This window comes from Hyla sarda, chromosome 5 (genome assembly GCF_029499605.1).
Source record: "Hyla sarda isolate aHylSar1 chromosome 5, aHylSar1.hap1, whole genome shotgun sequence".
NCBI lineage: Eukaryota > Metazoa > Chordata > Amphibia > Anura > Hylidae > Hyla > Hyla sarda.
Window position 1 is genome coordinate 220912007 of NC_079193.1, and position 19508 is coordinate 220931514.

Below are 19508 nucleotides of genomic sequence, written 5' to 3' on the forward strand. Positions count from 1 at the left end.
CGTCTTCGCCGCGCTCTATTGGATCAACACCTATTCGTGCGGTGGAGGAGGAGTGTTGTCACCGTCCGAAGGTGCAAGACTAATAAATTACTTTGCGGGACCCTTTTTTTTTTTTTTTTCAATTTCATCCTGACCTGCTGGGAGGAGAAGGGATGTCTTGCACCGTGATGAGGGTGCTTTTTGCATTTCGGGGTTCTAATTATGGGTCCTGTTATGTTGGGTGTCACATTGATCCCAGTTACTTAGGCCCAGCTGCGGACTTTCCTTGCCGATTTAGCCCCTACTAAGGCTCACCACATGGCCTTTATGGCACTACTTTTGTGTGTTACTGTGTTCTCCCTGTTTGTGTTTGTCTTGTTTGTCCTGTTCCCTTGTTGTCTATGTTGGTTTGTCCGACCTGTCATTCAATTCCTATACTTTCCTCAGTATGTAGTTGTCTATATGTCCCTGGAGAGGGGAGTTTGCAGAGATACGAGACAGGGCATGTTATGTAAAATGTTAGAGGAATTTCAGCGCTTGTCTATATATATATATATATATATTCTCCATGGTTATTGAACTAATATCCATTAATGCTAAGGGTCTCAATTCTCCGTTTAAATGTTCCTTGCTTTGGAAAAAATCTAGGCGTTTAAATGCAGATGTCCTGTGTGTGCAGGAGACACACCTGAACCTGGAAGATGTGGGTAGGCTTAAACACAAGAGATACCCTCACATGTTCCATGCTCATGCCTTGAAAAAAAAGGGGGTGTTTCCATTGCCATTCGTGACTCAGTGGCCTTTGTCATGCAGACTGTTGACGTTGACAGTGGGGTTATGTACATCATTATGACATGCTTGCTTAACCATGTTCACTATTCGTTGGTTGCCTTGTATGCTCCGAATAGGCGCCAATGCGCATTCCTATCGACCCTGCTACACAAGGTTGATAGAGTGGCTGTTGGTCATGTTCTGCTATTGGGAGACTTTAACATGACAGTGTGGCCTCATGTAGATTCTACCGCTTCACATTCCAGGGCAGGACCGACTGGCTTTTTCGCTCTGATTTCTCAATACGGGCTCTATGATGTATGGAAAGTATCTCATCCACCAAAAAAGATTTTACGTTTTATTCTACTGCCCATGGGTCATATTCCCGTATTGATAATATCCTCGCCTCCAAGTCACTATTGCCGCTGATTTTACGGACTACAATCTTGCCTATTGAGTGGTCAGACCACTGTCCAATTAGTGTCTCGATTAGAGAGAAGTTTTTGCAACATCCGGTTTCGGTCAGGAGACTTAACCCCATGATTCTGCACAACACGGAATATGTGGAGGCTACGGCCGCAGTTATTCCTGCTTTTTTTCAGGTTAATGACTGCTCACGACAAAAAGAGCCTTACACGTACTTTAGAATTACAACAAACACTAGCTGACCTTCAGCAATGAAATCTCCTACTCCCCGACTGTAGCTGCTGAAATATCCCGACTTCAAGCTGACTTACATTCCTTATCCCTGCACTCCTACGAACTAGCTCTGAGGAGACTTAAGATGACCTATTATTGGCAGGGCAACAAGACTAGTTCACTCCTGGCTAGACAAGTTAAAAAGAGGATAGCTAAGTAGAGGATAGCATACCTGACTGACCCCCGGGGGGTTAAACTAGCGGACCCTCAGGGAATTGCAAATTGCTTTGCTGATTATTATAAGAAATTGTATAATTTAGGCTCCGACATTGCAACACACCAACCATCGACTGCGGCTATCCCTTCCTTTCTTTCCTCTGTGTCTCTCCCCTCTTTGTCCCCTGAGCAGGTTGAGGATTTGCGTAGACCTTTTACTGAGGAAGAGGTGATCGCCTGTATCCGTGCTCTTAAAAATGGCAAGTCTCCTGGGCCGGACAGCATCATCAACGACTTCTATAAGAGGTTTGCTGAATTGGTGGCTCTGTACCTGACCAGGACATTTAATGATATTGCTGGGACAGGCTCTCCTCCTAAGGAAATGTTGGAGGCCCTGGTGGTTACCATCCCCAAACCTGGTAAACTGGCTGACAATACAAGTAGCTACCGTCCTATTTCACTACTGAACAGTGACATTAAGCTGTATTCCATGCTGTTTGCAGCGAGGTTGAATGTGTGCCTGCCATCTATTATCTCTAGGGATCAAGTGGGCTTTGTCAGAGGCCGGCAGATGTTGGACGGCACAAGACGCTTTCTTAACCTGATCAAGGCCCAGTCCGATCGAACGCCTTCTCTTCTTTCCCTGGATGCGGAGAAGGCGTTCGATCGGGTACATTGGGGGTATCTTAGAGAGGTGCTACGCAAATTTCATATCCCCTCTACCTTTTGTACGGCTGTTATGGCCCTTTATACGAGCCCCATAGCGAGAGTATTAACCTCGGGAGCGCTCTCGGAGAGATTCCCTCTGAGTAATGGTACGAGACAGGGCTGCCCCTTGTCCCCGCTCATATTCACCCTAGTCATGGAGCCCTTTTCCCAACATATAAGGACGTCGTCGGAGATTTCTGGGATAACAGTTGGTCGTACGGACCATCGGTTCGGACTTTTTGCCGACGAAGTCATTGTATGTCCTTGCCCGCGGTGATGGACATTGATAGATTTTCTGGGGTTAGCTATTATAAACTGTACGCTTCGAAGTCTAGTATTTTAGCCCTTAATATTCCGGTGGAGATTGAACAGGATCTTAAATCTCAATACCCCTTCACGTGGGAGATAGATCAGATCCCCTATTTGGGCGACACGCTGACTTCGCAGCCCTGCAAACTGATCCCTGTTAATTTTACTTTGCTTAAAACCCAGATTGGCAAGGACCTGGAAGGCTACTCCTTGCTGCCTATCTCATGGGCCGGTTGTATAGCCACAACTAAGATGATGATCCTGCCCAAGATCCTCTATTTCTTTTAAACCCTACCGGTAGTGGTCCCATCTTCCTACATCGCACAACTACAGAGTATATTACTGCAGTTTATTTGGGCGGGTAAGAAGTCTAGAGTTAGGGCATCTCTTTTGTATCAGCCGACTAGTAGAGGTGGGATGGGTGTGCCCAATCTGCGGGCCTACTATCAAGCTGTCTTGTTAGACCAACTTAAGAAATGGTGGTGGCAAACGGACTCCCGCCCCCCCCCCCCCATTGGGTGGACATGGAGGCTGCTCTCTTATCCTGCCCCTCCCTCTCTCTTCCGCTTTCTTTGGACCTTACCCTTTAATCCGACTGTTTCTCCCTCTTCCTCTTACTCTACTATTGCAGCGGTGGTTCGGTTGTGGAGCAAATCTATAAAATTAGCAAGGTGCTGCTTTCCCCTCGTGTCCAGCACATCCCTTTTGGAAGCGATTGGGGACTATTTATCTGACATTGACTTCCTTCAGTGGACTGTGAAGGGTATTAAACTTCAGATACTTCAGAGGACAGATTGGTTCCCTTTGCCTCTCTAGTCACTAACTATGGTATCTCTCATAAGGATTTTTATATGTACCCGACATTTCCTTTACTCACTCCAGTGGCCGGCACCTTCGCTTAGAACACCCTTTGAGTGTCACTTTCTTGACGGGGAGATGTTTAGAAGGGGTATTACTGTGGGCTATGATGGGTTCTCAAACTTGATATGCCGGACCGACACGGATTCCAGGACAAGTGGGAGGGGGACCTCTCCATGACCTTCACTACTGACCAGTGGGAGTACGCCTTGTCCCCACCCAAGAAGTGTTCCAGGTGTGCCTCCCATCTAAAGGCTTCCCGTAAACTGACGTATAGGGGGTATTACACTAGACTTTCAAAAATCTACTCTTCTGTTTCCTCGGTGTGGGGGAGTAGATGGTACACTGTTACATGTTTGGATGTGCTCACAGATCCAACCTCTATGGGGGAAGGTCAGATGTCTGATAGATAAACTGATTTGTGTGCCAATTTCTTGGGGTCCAGAGGTGGCACTTTTGACTTTGAATGTAGATATCCTTCCTCCTAAATGTGTAACTGTTTTATTCCATATTCTCACGGTAACTAGAACTGTCATAGCTAGATGCTGGAGATCGAGGGACATACCGGATATTCCTGCAATCAAAGCCATGACTTGTTACAATTTGGTTATGGAGGGTCTTATAGCTAAACGTTTGGGCCTCTCCAAACCACATATTGATCAATGGTTTGACAGGGAAAAGACACTTCAATCTGTGAATTAGGATTCTTTGTTTCCTATGCCCTCTCTATACAGAACTGGTTAATGCTTAATGTACTGACCAAAGTTGATACATGTGATAATTGGTCGGACTATATTCTGTTTTCTGTTTCACTGTTGTGTTTTTGTTTCTCCATCTGGAGGATACCCTGTTATACTTTATTTAAAATTTCAAAGTGTTAAAAATAAAAAATAAATTAAAAAAAGGGTTTTACCAGCAGCATTTTGTTTATGTATTTGCACAGGGAGTGGGTAGTTAGGGAAAAAACTTAACAAAAAAACACACACTTGTCTGTCTTGCACCCATGCCGCCGCCTTTACAGAGCCTTGCAGTGCGTTAGAGATTGTGACATCACAGGTCCGCTCAGCCTATTGGCTGAGCAGACCGGTGGTGTCATGGCAGGGATGGCCCAAGACATTGTGCTGCCTGGGGTCCAAGAGTGAAATGCTGTGCAGCGCTTCTCTCTGGCGGCAGCCTGACGAGTGACGTCACTGACGTCGTCCTCAGACTCTGTGGAGGAACGTCACTTACGTGACATTTCTTGTCAGACCCGGACCGGCCATAGGCTCACTGTGTTGAAGTTGCCCAACCATGGACCTAGGTGGCACAAAAAAAAAAGCATTGAAGTGCCGCCTGGGACCAATGGTCACACCGGGTCCCATGGTAGGGCCAGCCTTGTGTCATGGCCACAAACTCATAAGCGATGCAAAACCGGTACTGGGACTCCATAATTGGAGGTAGTAAGAAAGCTGACTACGCTTATGCATAAAGACAATACTACCTGGACAACCCCCAGATTAAGATGAATGTTCATTTGTCACCACCTTCAAGGACTTGCTAGTTGTATGTCAGAGATGAGCTTTCTGCAGGAGAATTATATCATATCCTCCAAAAGCCTTATTTCTCATTGTATTTGGGTATGGGAAAACTGCACTAATATCCTTGTTAAAATAAATAAGTAAATGTATTATTATTATTAATTTAAAAAAAATTGTTGTTGTAGTACCACGCAGACAAATAAGTAACATATAATTTTTTGTAGTGTTGAATTTCTATAGAATCCAACAGAAGTTTAAAAAAAAAAAAAAAAAAAAAAATATATATATATATATATATATATATATATATATATATATTTGTATTCTTCAATCTGAAGTCAAAGGCATATAGAGGTACATTAGACACCTTATTTACTTCTGTATAACAGGTGTGCATAAGTCCATACACAAAAGAAAGTACTGAATTTGTGTGTGGGGGTGTGTTCTATTTTTTTTTCTTTTTTTTACATTTTAAATGTTTTTTTTCTGCAGGCAAGACTTGGCAAGGAAACTGTTTGAAGTTGGAGGTATAATTTTGCTGTAAATATGTTTGGGATGAGTATGAAAAAGGCAAAATGTAACTATTTCACATAGAAACTAATCAGGTTGTTTTAATTTTCTAAATTGCTGTGGGGGTAAAAACTGAGACCTTTTTTAGATGCTTGTTATGCTCTATCTGCACCACTTAGTTCTACTTTTTATTTGTCCTCCCAGTTGTAGTTCAATTTATTGAAAGCAAATACGTCTAAATGTAGTCTGTAGTTGATTAGTTGACATTTATAACCCTTTATTATACATGTTTAACCCCTTAAGGACCAGGCCCATTTTGGCCTTAAGGACCAGACCAATTTTATTTTTACATTTTCGTTTTTTCCTCCTCGCCTTCTAAAAATCATAACTCTCTTATATTTCCATCCACAGACCCATATGAGGGCTTGTTTTTTGCGTCACCAATTGTACTTTGTAATTACATCACTTATTTTACCATAAAATGTACGCCGCAACCAAACAAATATTACTTATGTGGGAAAATTGAAAAGAAAACCGCAATTTAGCAAATTTTGGAAGGTTTTGTTTTTACGCTGTACACTTTCTGGCAAAAATTACATGTTTTCTTTATTCTGTGGGTCAATATGATTAAAATTATACCCATGATTATATTATTTTCTATAATTGTACCGCTTAAAAAAAAAAAAAAATCAAACCATTTTAACAAAATTAGTATGTTTTGTAATTGCCCTATTTTGACTACCTATAACTTTCTAATTTTTCCGTATATGGGGCGATATGAGGGCTCATATTTTGCGCCATGATCTGTAGTTTTTATCAGTATCACTTTTGCTTAGGTTTTACTTTTTTATTTATTTTTAATAAAAAATTTTTGGAATAAAATGTGACAAAAAAAGCAGCAATTTTGGACTGTTTTTTTACGTTTACGCCGTTCACCGTACGGTATGATTAACAATATATTTTAATAGTTAAGACTTTTACGCACGCGGCGATACCAAATATATGTATTTATTTATTTTATACTTTTTTGGGGGTAAAATGGAAAAAACGGACGTTTTATTTTTTTATTGGAGGGGATTTTAAAATTTTTTTTTTTTTATTTACACTTTATGTCCCCATAGGGGCCTATTCATTGCAATCAGTTGATTGCTAATACTGTGCAGTGCTATGTATAGGACACAGCACTGCTCAGTATTATCGGTGATCTTCTGCTCTGGTCTGCTCGAACTCAGACCAGAGCAGAAGACCCCTGGAAGACGGCCGGAGCCAGGTGAGAGGACCTCCGGCCGCCACACTGGATGATCGGATCCCCGCGGCAGCGCCGCGGGCGATCCGATCATCCATTCAAAGTACCGCAATGCCGCAGATGCCGTGATCTGTATTGATCACTGCATCGGAGGGGTTAATGGCGGACATCCGCGTGATCGCGGATGTCCGCCATTACCAGCGGGTCCCTGGCTGCTGATAGCAGCCGGGACCTGCCGGGCATGATGCGAGCACCGCTCCGGTGCTCGTGATCATGTCGGCGTGTAAATGTACGTCATGGTGCGTTAAGTACCATGTCACCATGACGTACATTTACGTCCATTGTCGTTAAAGGGTTAAATGATGCATTTGAGAAGTGAAATAGTTATGTTTACGCATTCTTTGTATGGGTCCTGGTTGATAGAGATTTTGAAGTGCCCTTTTTGGTTGTATGCAAATAGAAAAGGCAGACATGCATAGCTTGAAACTACTCAGAGTTCATATTATTGAAGCTCAGCAGTAATAATCATCCAAGATAAGTTCATATACATTAAAAAGGATAAGGCTTCACTGTGGTTAAAGCAGTGGTACCCATGGTGTAGGTGTCTTTTTAGGGTGCTAGGAGTTGGTCCTTTTTCACTCTAGCTTTTGTCTAGTATATCACAGTTACAACAGTATGAACACTATAAAAGTGTGAAAATTACTATGAACCATTATAAATACCATATGTGACAAATATGTAGGACCGAATGCTAGCATATATGTTAAAAAAACAAAAAACAAAAAACAAATGTGGCTTTATTTCATGGACAAGTGCAGTAAAACATAGGGTATTGGTTGCACTCGCCTAGATGTGTCACGTTCCAAATGCAACACTGACATCCGTGTCAGAGCTTGTGGCAAGCAGCACACAGGGTGGCTGAGGAAGCACCTGATATTCAGCCATAATCCAACCAGAGAACTTTGGCAAATAATCCCAAAAAAAACTGTTGACCCAGCTTGACCATGGTAAAAGAGGATTCCCACTACAATGCCAGCTCATTGAACATGGAGCCATTGGATAGACACTGATTGCGGCAGATAGAAGATGCTTTGTTTGTTTACATGAAAACAAAATATGTGCGTTTCAAGGGATATTTCCCCTGTTCCTCAGGTCTCTTACGCCAATCAACACCCTCACATGGGGGGACATGTATCATTATTTGTGTATGGTAGAAGCATTTTACCCCTTTTCCCGAATTCTAAATTATGTGCAGAAGCGCTAAATTTATCAATCAAGTGCAATGAGCTTCATAAATTGCGGGTAAATATAGTCATCTCCTAAATCCACTCTTTGGAAAATAGAATCAATGATTTAGAGCATCTTGCTACGTTAAGTCCAAGATGGCTTATATTTTCGCAAAAGAAACAGCTCTTGCGGCAAAATTTTTGGTGTAAAAAAAAGTACGCAATTAATAAATCCATGTGTACTATAGATGGCACTCCAAGGTACCCTGATTCAGCCACATCTGGAGGACATGCTCTACCAAAACGTGCGCAAAAAAATTGCTCAAAAAAAGGGCTTGCGCAAAATTTTGCGCAAAAAAATACACACAAAACAGGGGTAAAATCTTTGATACATGTCCCCCATGGTGTGTATATATAGACATTAAAGGAGTAGTCCAGTGGTGATTCAGTGGTGAGCAACTTATCCCCTATCCTAAGGATAGGGGATAAGTTGCAGATCGCGGGGGGTCCGTCCGCTGGGGCCCCCTGCGATCTCCTGTACGGAGCCCCGACAGCCCGCGGGAAGGGGGCGTGTCGACCTCCGCACGAGGCGGCGGCCGACACGCCCCCTCAATACAACTCTATGGCAGAGCCGAAGCGCTGCCTTCGGCAATCTCCGGCTCTGCCATAGAGATGTATTGAGGGGGCGTGTCGGCCGCCCCCTCGTGCGGGGGTCGACACCCGCTATCTCGGCGGAGAGCCGGGGCCCCGTACAGAGAGATCGCAGGGGGCCCCAGCGGTCGGACCCCCCGCGATCTCAAACTTATCCCCTATCCTTAGGATAGGGGATAAGTTTTTCACCACTGGACTACCCCTTTAAATAGAATCAATAGATTCAAAAACTGTAGGTTATTTCTATGGTTAAAGGATATGTTCACTGACCCGATGTTATCAGTGACATCACTCTATCCTGAGGTTAGCTCCTGTTTCCAAGCCAGTTTTTGAATCTATTGATTCTATGTATCTTTATCCAGTGCCATGAGCTGGCACTAAAGTTAGTATCCTCTTTTGCTGGGTGACCAGCTTTTTGAATTGTTTAGTTACCAAATACTAGTGTACAAGGAACAAATAATATCACCATACATATCACCTTCATACTGCTACTCAACAATAGTCAGTATACCAAGACCAATATTGCCAATTATTCTCCTATACAAGGGACAAATATCACTACACCATGATCACTAATGTTACCACCACCCAGTGACCACCATACTATTACTGAAGAGAACACACTACACAAATACAAAGAATTACCCCCATACAGTAACCATATAGTAAGTAGATGCCAGCTGTACTTGGGCTCTGCAGACCATATACGTGAAAGTCCAGGTAGTACGAAGAAATAGGTTCTATCATCTTCCACTTTTTAATCAGTAAAAAGCAAATCATCATAATTCTGCAACAACCTCGGCATGCTTCATGTGTAACTGAACGGTTATAGAATTTGTATATCCACGCAAGCACAAATAGGTCTTGTGTTTTTTTTTTTATAAAACCTTTATTCCAGTATAATATTATGAAACCAAGGAATGTTACTATACGTACAGCAGCTGGTAAATTTGTCCAATATGGTTGTCTAAGGCAACTGAATATTTGTTGTATGTATTATTGACCTTATAGTTGTTTTAAGGGTCTTCTGGAATTATCACTACTTCATGCTGTCCTCAGCGAGTGCAGCATAAATATGGTGACTGTTCTTTCTTTTTTCCATTAAGGAAAGTTATTGTCTTATATTGTCTTGTTCCATATAGACTATGAGATCCAAGTTGCCATTACTGAAGCCCTCTGCAGGTTGACATCGAAAAAGATGAGAGATAATTTTGCTCAAAAGTGGTTTGAGGACCCCTTCTTTGCCGATGCCTTTCAGAAAATCAATGATAAGGATTTTGAAACGGTATGTGTAATGTACTGCATGACTGTTATCTGTTGTAACTGATTTTCAACTGACTCTTTAATAATTTTCATTGAAGATAAGAAAATCGTAAAGAGAATTTTTACCCAGACAAGCCGTCAGTGGTGAATAAATTCATAAGATATCTATCGAGAAAAGCTTAGAGGTGTTGCCTAGGATGATACAAGAAAAAAAGTTATATATGGCTAGGGGCGGTATGAAATTAAAGTTATACTCTCATCCCCTGCAGCTGGCATTCAGATCGCTCCAGTCCCAGTTTGTCATTGATTCTTGCTTGTTCTTCTGATGTGAAGACAGCAACTGCCCTTCTCAGACTGAGGTGGGACATGCAGGCAGAGTTTATCTGACATCTGCTGTGTGCCCCCTTCATGCATAACTATCAGAAGCATGTGCCTATTGTCAAAATCCATGCATGGCATACTGCTTGAAGAAGATTGATGTATAAAACCACACAGTGTGATTTTCTAGTACCAGTCTGCAATAGTGAAATATAAAGTTATGTTTTTTGTCTTTTCATAGGACTGCAGGAAATTTTTGAACTCCCTTAATTCCAAGATAAATGAAAGCAAAAGGTATGAACAAAATCCTAAACCAGTATAATAATATAAGTAGTTTCTAAATCAGTTAGCTGACAGAAAAATGTCCATTGCAGTTTCTAGGAAATTATGCTGTACAGCTTTTCCCAGACAAGGAATGAGAAGGGAAATGCATACACCATTCACAGGCTGAACACCCATGCATGTAATAGGCAAACATCCAAGTATGCATGTGTGTTCAATGGTGAGAGGAAGGTAGCTGCAGCAAGACACTTGAAAATTCAACTTGCTTGATCTTTCTCTCCTCCAACATAATGTGAAGGTGGCAGGATGAGAGGACTTTCTTATGTAAATGGAGAGCCTTTACTATCCTGCCTTTTATCTAGACCTCCAGCAGTACAATAAAGCGGTCACTACCTAGTCCTACCCTGTAATGATAAATAACTGTGATATTATAAAGCAATATAAAATGTCAGTGTTTTCGTTTGTCCACCCACGTTTTGAGCATTGATCACAGGTCCTCAGTGGGATTGAGATCTAAAGAGTTTCCTGGCCATGGACCCAAAATGTTAATGTGTTGTGTTCACCAAGCTTAGGGTGGGTTTACACCACGGTTTGTCCCCACAGTTTTCTATCAGGTTTTTTAGTCATAACCGTAGTCCTCAAAATCGGACCAAACTGTATGCAACCACATGCTTTAAAAAGAACCTGTATGTGGTTTTTAACCGCATATGGTTTGAAAAGGCAGTGTCCGGTTGCATACAATTTTTTAAAAATAAAATCCAATCCAGTTTTAACATTTATTTCATTTTTAAATAAAGTTCCTATTATTCTAATGAAATTTTAATAGTAGGATCGCTCGCTATAGTAGAAAATCGTATAGTGAAAACCGGATTGAACCGTAGACACATACGTTTCACTAAGGTTCTCATTGACTTCCATGTTACAAAAACTGTATACCGTTACAATACGGTTTTTCACCCGGACCAAAAACTGTGGTAGAACAAGGATTGGAGTAGGGGGAAAAAAAAAAAGTATGACTAACTGCACTCAACTGGATGCATCAGCAGCATTGTCTATGGATACAGTTTCCGATACGGTTGCATACGGTTTCAAATATGAAACTGTACACTCAAACCGTGGTGTGAACCCACCATTAGTTATCAATTTTGTCTTGTGACATGGTTCTCCATCCTGGTGGGTGGAAAAAGCATTATTAAAAGGGGTTATCCAGGAATAAAAAAATTGGATAATTTTTCAATGATCGCTCCTTGTCTGTCTTCAGGTTGGGTGTGGTTCTCTGGCTCAGTTCCATTGAAGTGAATGGAGCCAAGTTGTAATACCACACCCAACCTGGAGAGAGACAGGGAGCAGTCTTTGAAATCAATTATCCCTGTTTTTCGATTCCTTGATCACCCCTTTAATCACCACATTGAAAGAAAGTTGGTGCTTAAAATCATTGTCTTCTGTTAACCAAGCAGTCAAGTCAGTCGCTTTGTCCTGGTAAACTTTCTCCTGAGCCAAGCCTCAACATACCTGAAATTCAGTGGAAATGGGCTTTTGTGATTAAAGGAGTAATCCGGCGCGCACTTTTTTTTATTTTATCCGGTCCGGGCTGCAAAAAAAAAAAAAAAAAAAAAGGAAACAAACTTTCTCTTACCTTCCTACGCGCCCCCGGAGCTCTGGTACAGGTGTTTGGTCCCCCAGCTGTTTTGCTTCTTACTTCCTGTTAGCCCGGCACGTCACACGGAGCTTCAGCCTATCACCGGCCGAGGCGGGACATCGCTGCGGCCAGTGATAGGCTGAAGCTCCGTGTGACGTGCCGGGCTAACAGGAAGTAAGAAGCAAACAGCCCGGCGACCGAACACCTGTACCGCTCCGGGGGTGGGTAGGCAGGCAAATGAAAGGTTTTTTTTTTTTTTTTTTTGCAGCCCGGACCGGATAAAATAAGAAAAGTGCACGCCGGACTACTCCTTTAAGTTTAATTTCATGGCAAAGAATAACTTTGCAATTTTTATCTGATCACTCTTCATAACAATCTAGTGTCTGTCTCAAAACTTTTTGCCACAACTGTTAGAGTTGACTACTACAATTACTGGCCAAAATCATGCTTATTCAGATATGAGACACTGTTTATTAAAGGGGTATTCCAGGCAAAACATTTTTATATATATATATCAACTGGCTGCGGAAAGTTAAACAAATTTGTAAATTACTTCTATTAAAAAAATCTTAATCCTTCCAATAGTTATTAGCTTCTGAAGTTTTCTGTCTAACTGCTCAATGATGTCATGTCCCGGGAGCTGTGCTGTGCATGAAGGGAGAATATCCCCATAGGAACTGCACAGCTCCCAGGACGTGAGTCATCAGAGAACAGTTAGACAGAAAACAACAACTCAACTTCAGAAGCTAATAACTATTGGAAGGATTAAGATTTTTTAATAGAAGTAATTTACAAATCTGTTTAACTTTCCGGAGCCAGTTGATATACAAAAAAAAAGTTTTGGCCTGGAATACCCCTTTAAGTGTACATTCTGGCTTCATACTTCATCCCTTATACTAATGTTATTAAATTATTTTAGTTAATATATGTTTTTCCAGATGAAGTTGAGGAGAACCTTCTGGAATTCAGGAAAAAAATCGAATCATTGTTTGTATTTTGGATTTCTAAAAAAGATCTTAGCAGTAAAAGTCAAATAGTATGTAGGTAAAAGGGAAAGCATTAGCAAATCTCTCCAAACTGTGTGGCTAATCATAAGAAAGTGTGGCTTCAAATACAGCGATTGAAAGGTTTTATACAATTCCTTTTAGAGTAAAGTTGGTGCTTCCCAGTAAGGAACCATGGACCTTAGCAATAGATGGGGCCTGTCCCATTCGGGTGAAATGGAGACAGCACTGAGCATGATCAATGACCTTTTCAAAAAGGGGGCGGGGGGGGGGGGTCGGGAAGCTGAGCTTTGTGGACAGTGGTGTTTCCAGTGTTTACTGGTGTCAACATTCACTTTGCTCATGAAAAAGGATTTACTGGGAAATTATCTGTAAAGGATAGGAATTCTCAGCTTAATTATAGACCCTAGTGGCCTGAACGGGAACTTCAAGTTTTCAGGGTTGTTATAAAATCTATCACCTAAACTTTTTAGGAAATATGTTTAACAAAAAAACTGATATAAACCAGAAGTCCATTTCTGATGACACATTGCTTTTGATGACGACGTGAATTTTCATTTTTGTGTTTTCATGTCCTGGATGCTGATGGCAACTAATAACCACTGGCTATGAGAGCTCTGCTTTTAACCTCCCTGGCGGTATGATTCTGTCTGGAAATGTGTACCAAAAGCGGTACAATTTTTTTTAACTGAATTTCACATCTCCCTCCGCCCATTTCACATCTCCCCCGTCACATTCCCCTCTCCCTTGTCACATCCCCCGTCACATTCTCCCCCCTCCTTGTCACATTCTCCCCCCTCCTTGTCACATTCTCCCCCCTCCTTGTCACATTCTCCCCCCTCCTTGTCACATTCTCCCCCCTCTTTGTCACATTCTCCCCCCTCCTTGTCACATTCTCCCCCCTCCTTGTCACATTCTCCCCCCTCCTTGTCACATTCTCCCCCCTCCTTGTCACATTCTCCCCCCTCCTTGTCACATTCTCCCCCCTCCTTGTCACATTCTCCCCCCTCCTTGTCATTCTCCCCCCCTTGTCACATTCTCCCCCCCTTGTCACATTCTCCCCCCCTTGTCACATTCTCCCCCCCTTGTCACATTCTCCCCCCCCCTTGTCACATTCTTCCCCCCTTGTCACATTCTTCCCCCCCTTGTCACATTCTTCCCCCCTTGTCACATTCTTCCCCCCTTGTCACATTCTTCCCCCCTTGTCACATTCCCCCCCTTGTCACATTCCCCCCTTCATGTCACATTCCCCTCCCCCCCTTGTCACATTCCCCCCTTGTCACATTCCCCCCTTGTCACATTCCCCCCTTGTCACATTCCCCCCTTGTCACATTCCCCCCTTGTCACATTCCCCCCTTGTCACATTCCCCCCTTGTCACATTCCCCCCTTGTCACATTCCCCCCTTGTCACATTCCCCCCTTGTCACATTCCCCCCTTGTCACATTCCCCCCCTGTCACATTCCCCCCTTGTCACATTCCCCCCTTGTCACATTCCCCCCTTGTCACATTCCCCCCTTGTCACATTCCCCCCCTGTCACATTCCCCCCTTGTCACATTCCCCCCCTGTCACATTCCCCCCTTGTCACATTCCCCCCTTGTCACATTCCCCCCTTGCCACATTCCCCCCTTGCCACATTCCCCCCTTGCCACATTCCCCCCTTGCCACATTCCCCCCTTGCCACATTCCCCCCTTGCCACATTCCCCCCTTGCCACATTCCCCCCTTGCCACATTCCCCCCTTGTCACATTCCCCCCTTGTCACATTCCCCCCCTTGTCACATTCCCCCCCTTGTCACATTCCCCCCTTGTCACATTCCCCCCTTGTCACATTCATCCCCCCTTCTCACCTTGTCCTGCAGCAGTATACACTAGGTTTGCCGGGCAGATTTCAAACCTAGTGTATTTGCTGCAGAACAAGCCCTTTCCCCTTCAGCCAATCACAGGCTTTACACCACTGCGGCCTGTGATTGGCTGAAAAGTGAAAGGTCCTAGAAGATGAATAGTGAAGAGAGGACACCCCGGACCGCACGGAGGGGAACGGCATCTGCAGGGACCGGGACTAGGTGAGCAAAATTTTTTTTTATTTTATTACTTCTTCCTTTTACCCTTAGCTCAGTGTTTCTACCAGGGGGCCTCCAGCTGTTGTGAAACTACTACTCCCAGCATGCCCGGACAGCCTTTGGCTGTTCGGGCATGCTGAGAGTTGCAGTTTTGCAACAGCTGGAGGCCCCCTGGTAGGGAAACACTGACCTTTAGTATTTTTCTTTACCTGCTCTGGCCGCCCCCGCAACGGGAGCCGACCAGAGCAGATAATCGCATGTTTTCCCGGGGGGCCGCATCGCTATATCGCATTGCTTTTGCGATATATCATGCAGCCCAGGCCGGGAACTCTGCAATTCTACCCCGAGCGTGACTCTGGGTTACCGATCCTGGCAGGGAAAATTAACCCCGGGTCACGCTCGGGAATACCGCTCAGGAGGTTAAAGGGGTTTTAAAAGTTTTCTCTATCGGCTCCATTGGGGGACACAGACCGTGGGTGTATGCTGCTGTCTCTAGGAGGTATGACACTATGGTAACAAAGTCGGCTCCTCCCAGCAGGATATACCCGCCTCCAGGCCCTGAGGTAATCAGTTTAAGCTTAGTGTCTGAAGGAGGTGGACATGGTCTGGATTTCTCCAGACCAGGCCTTATGTTTTATTATTTTCCTAGTTAGGGAATGTTAGTTTTTTATTCCATTTTCTTTCATGTTTTCAGGTGGAGACTCAGGAACTGCAGCTCACTGTTTCCCCATTTCAAGTAAGGGGGCACAAACATTGCGTATATGCGCTGTTCACCCCCTCTCGCCAATGGTCAGCTCCTGGGGTTGTACCTCATGGGTCCTGGTCACCATATCTCCTTTCTCGCCTCGCTCGCACATGGTAGCCCGGCATGATGCAGGTGATAAAGCTGGCTGAAGACTTCATTCTTCTGACTGAGGTGAGTATATTTCCCTTTCTCCTTAGGTGCAGATTTGCAACAGCTGGAGACCCTCAGTTTTTGGCCGACTTTTCTACATGGGTCTAATGGGGCTGGCCTGGACAGGGGGTCCTTTATTACTTGGGGAGCAGTGGCAGTGTGGATGGGGCACAACTCTCTACACTTTATTCATATATACTGTGTGTGTGTGTGTGTGTGGAACGTCTGTGTGTGTTTTTACATTGAAGCGGCTGACAGCCGTGGCGTTCTCTATGCGGGCGCTCTGAGCGCCGGTATACTTTCACTTTCACTTTGCTGTCGGCGGCGTCTAGTCCGCTCAGTTCCCCGTGAGCGCACATGCATTCACATGTGCGCTCGGGGCAAGGAGCGGGCACAATTACAGACTTCTTGTTCATGCTTCGGTGCGCTTTAGCTCTGCCCACCCAGAGCCGCCGAAGCTTCTCTGGGCGCGAACTGTACACCATTCAGCACTGTGCGCACGTTTGGTGGCAGGGGCCAATCAGCGGTGCCCCCTGCTCCTAACACGCCCCTCACTTGCTATTGGCCGGCATTTCTCCTCTTTGACAGCCTGCAGACCACCACGGGTTCGAGTCCCATGGTGGGACAGTGTTAGTGTTGTGGTTTAATTTTTTAAATAGGCCCATTGTGGTCTATGGGCATCTCAAGGCATGTGAAACTGTAAGATAAGCAGACTGTATAAGCAACACAGTGAAATGGAACACCGTCTTGGGTGAGAGAGGCCCAGAACGGCCTCCCTCTAAACTGTTAACTGGAGTGTTAGCCACTCCTTTACTCTGTCAATACTGTAACTCTAAACTGTCTGGTTCTGCTGAACCACTTGTTCTGCCCCGGTTGATCTTCTCGACCCAGTGGGTTCGGCCGCCCCTCCAGCCTGGGTTCCCTCCCAGTCTATATCCGACCTGGCTCAGGTCTCCCTTTATGTGGTGACTGCCTTGGAGAGGCCCTCCCTACACCGGCCCTCCGGAGGGTCCTGCTCTCCCCCTATTCTGATGCTCTCGCAGCTTCATAGGGGTGTGTCATCTGACTCATTCCCCGAGTCTTCTGGCAGGCACGGGCGCTCCCCTCGCAGGCATCGCCCCGTTACTCTGGCCTGCAGCAAGCGTCGCCGCTCTGGCTCTCCAGACCTGTGTACCAGGTCAGTCTCTCTTCCAGGGCCACCTCACATGTTCCCATTCACCTGGAGAACTTGTGGAAGAAATTTCTGATTCTGCTTCCAACTCAGAGCACCGCACGGATGTGCCTAATGTGGTATACTCATTGGTTGCGACCATAAGAGACACCTTCCAGCTAAAGGACCCAGGAACTTTGGACATGGTTTAGAAGTTTCCTTTCATAGTGCTGACCTCTTCCAGGGCTGCCTCACCTCGTTCCCATTCACCTGGAGAACTTGTGGATGAGGTTTCTGATTCGGCCTCCGACTCAGAGGACCGCACGGATGTGCCTGATGTGGTGTACTCAGTGGTTGCGGCCATAAGAGACACCTTCCATATAAAGGACCCAGGAACTTCGGACGTGGCTCCAGAAGTCTCCTTCTCTGTGCCCGACTGGCACTCCAGACTTTAAGCTCTCACGCTGAATTTTACGCCCTGCGGGTATCCGCCTGAAGTCACCCTGACAAGAAGTTTCAGGAAACGAAGAAGGTTCAAGCGCGGTATTCCTTCGCCAAGGACCTCATTGCTCGGTGGACCTCCTCTCCAACTGTGGATCTGCCGGTCTCCTGCCTCTCTAAGGCGCCTACCCAGCCGTTGGCTGATGCGGCTGCCTTCAAGAATCCAGCGGACGTGAAGGTGGATATTTTGGCAATCTCTGCCCTTGAGGCAGCAGGTTTTTCCTGCTTTTGCTTCTGCCTGGGTGTCAAAGGCCCTTTTAGTATGGTCTTCCAACTCCGCCAGGGTAGTCTTCAAGATCCCTCCGGGGGATTTATTTAATCTAGCTCTCCGATGCTCTGCAGCCGAAGATTTTTCTGTGATCTGCTTCCATGTGCAGCCACTGTACTGCCTTTACCACAAGCTACCTGGTAGCCGTCCCTTTATGTGGCTTTAAGCCTGGAATGTGGATGCCACCTTCAAGAAGTGAGGCGACGGGCGGAAAAAGAGTTCTTTATTACCTCTGGTAAGACTCACAGAACCGCTTTCCGTCGTAAGTTCTCCTTCCGGTTCTGCGGAACTTTGGTACCAACAAAGGGTCCAGCCAGGCGGCTTCATGGGAAGAGGGCTCCTCTTTCCGATCCCATTCCTACCGGAGGTCGACTATCCGTTCCGGCCGTTTGGCGGCCCCATCAGGCGGCCCCACCTCTCTTGGGTGGTTGGTCGCTTCTTACTCTCCGGGATGCCTGGACATGCAACTTCAGGGGAATGTTTTCAAGGTTTATTCCAACCTCCCTGTGGTCTCCAAGAAAGGCGTTTCTATTCGCCCAGTCTTGGTTCTCAAGTATCTCAGCCAGCATCTTGCGTTCCCATCTCGAATAGAGTCTCTCCGTTCGGTGCTGGCGTCCATGATTCAAGGGGAGTTTTCGTTCCTTGGTGGACATCAAGGATGCCTGCTTCCACTTCTCATTGTTTCCCGATCATCAGCGGTTCCTCCGCTCTGCAGTTCCGGACGGTCATTTTCTATTGTGGCTATCCATTTCGGTCTGGCCACTTCTCCGCAGACTTTTACCAAAGTCCTGCCGCCTGTGATAGCCTTTTTTTTACGGGCAACAGTTGTTTCCGTGATTCCTTATTTGGACTACCTCCTGATCTGAACTCCAGCCAGGACCCAGATCCTGGAGAGTTTTAGTGTCAACCTGCAGACCTTGTCTCACTTCGGTTGGATGGTCATTTGGGACAAGCTCAACCGCTCTCCTGGGGCTCCAGTTCGATGTGGCCTCTCCCCGCTTTCGAATCCGCCGACTCTTTTTACGAGTCTGATGCCTTCGGCTCCCGGCTCCAGTTTCCATTTGCTTTTGCATGGATGTCCTGGGTCGTTTCGCGGCGGCCGTGCCATTTCGCCAAGTTTCATCACCGACCTCTTCAACTGGTGATTTTCTTCTGGTGTGGCGGGTCTCCATTGTTTCTCGGCCACAAGATCGTCCTCTCTCATCAGTCTTGGTTGGTCCCTTCTATGGTGGCTTCGTTTTCCCCCTCTTTTTTTCGGGGGTGTTCCTTCCTGTCCATCCCTGCCAGTCTGTCAGACTGGGGAGGTGTTTTCAGGGACCACCCGGTCTGGGGTCTTGGCCCCCCGAGAGACTTTCCCCTTCAACATTTTGGGGCTTGGGACAATTCTTTCTTCTCTTGCTTCTTGGGAATTTCCCTCCTGGGCGGAACTCAGGTTTCCGGCCATCTCAGTTATCTTCAGTCTGGCCGTCCCTGGGATGTGATCTTTTCAGCCGGTCC

General features: G+C 45.2%; 2 protein-coding genes across 7 annotated transcripts in view; one reads left to right on the plus strand and one right to left on the minus strand.

The window, feature by feature from the left end:
• Nucleotides 1-19508, minus strand: part of GCM2 (glial cells missing transcription factor 2) — a 118400-nt gene that overhangs the window by 73645 nt on the left and 25247 nt on the right. The gene's annotated exons all lie outside the window — the stretch shown is intronic.
• SYCP2L (synaptonemal complex protein 2 like) overlaps nt 1-19508 on the plus strand; it is a 200633-nt gene that overhangs the window by 45673 nt on the left and 135452 nt on the right. For 5 of the 6 annotated variants that reach the window (XM_056521155.1, XM_056521156.1, XM_056521157.1 and 2 more), the window contains 3 exons: nt 5490-5524; nt 9773-9915; nt 10453-10505. In XM_056521155.1, coding sequence (XP_056377130.1) covers nt 5490-5524; nt 9773-9915; nt 10453-10505 — 231 coding nt within the window. Of the gene's footprint in view, nt 1-5489; nt 5525-9772; nt 9916-10452; nt 10506-15117; nt 15201-19508 lie in introns of those variants that run through there. The other variant, XM_056521160.1, reaches the window with a different exon arrangement.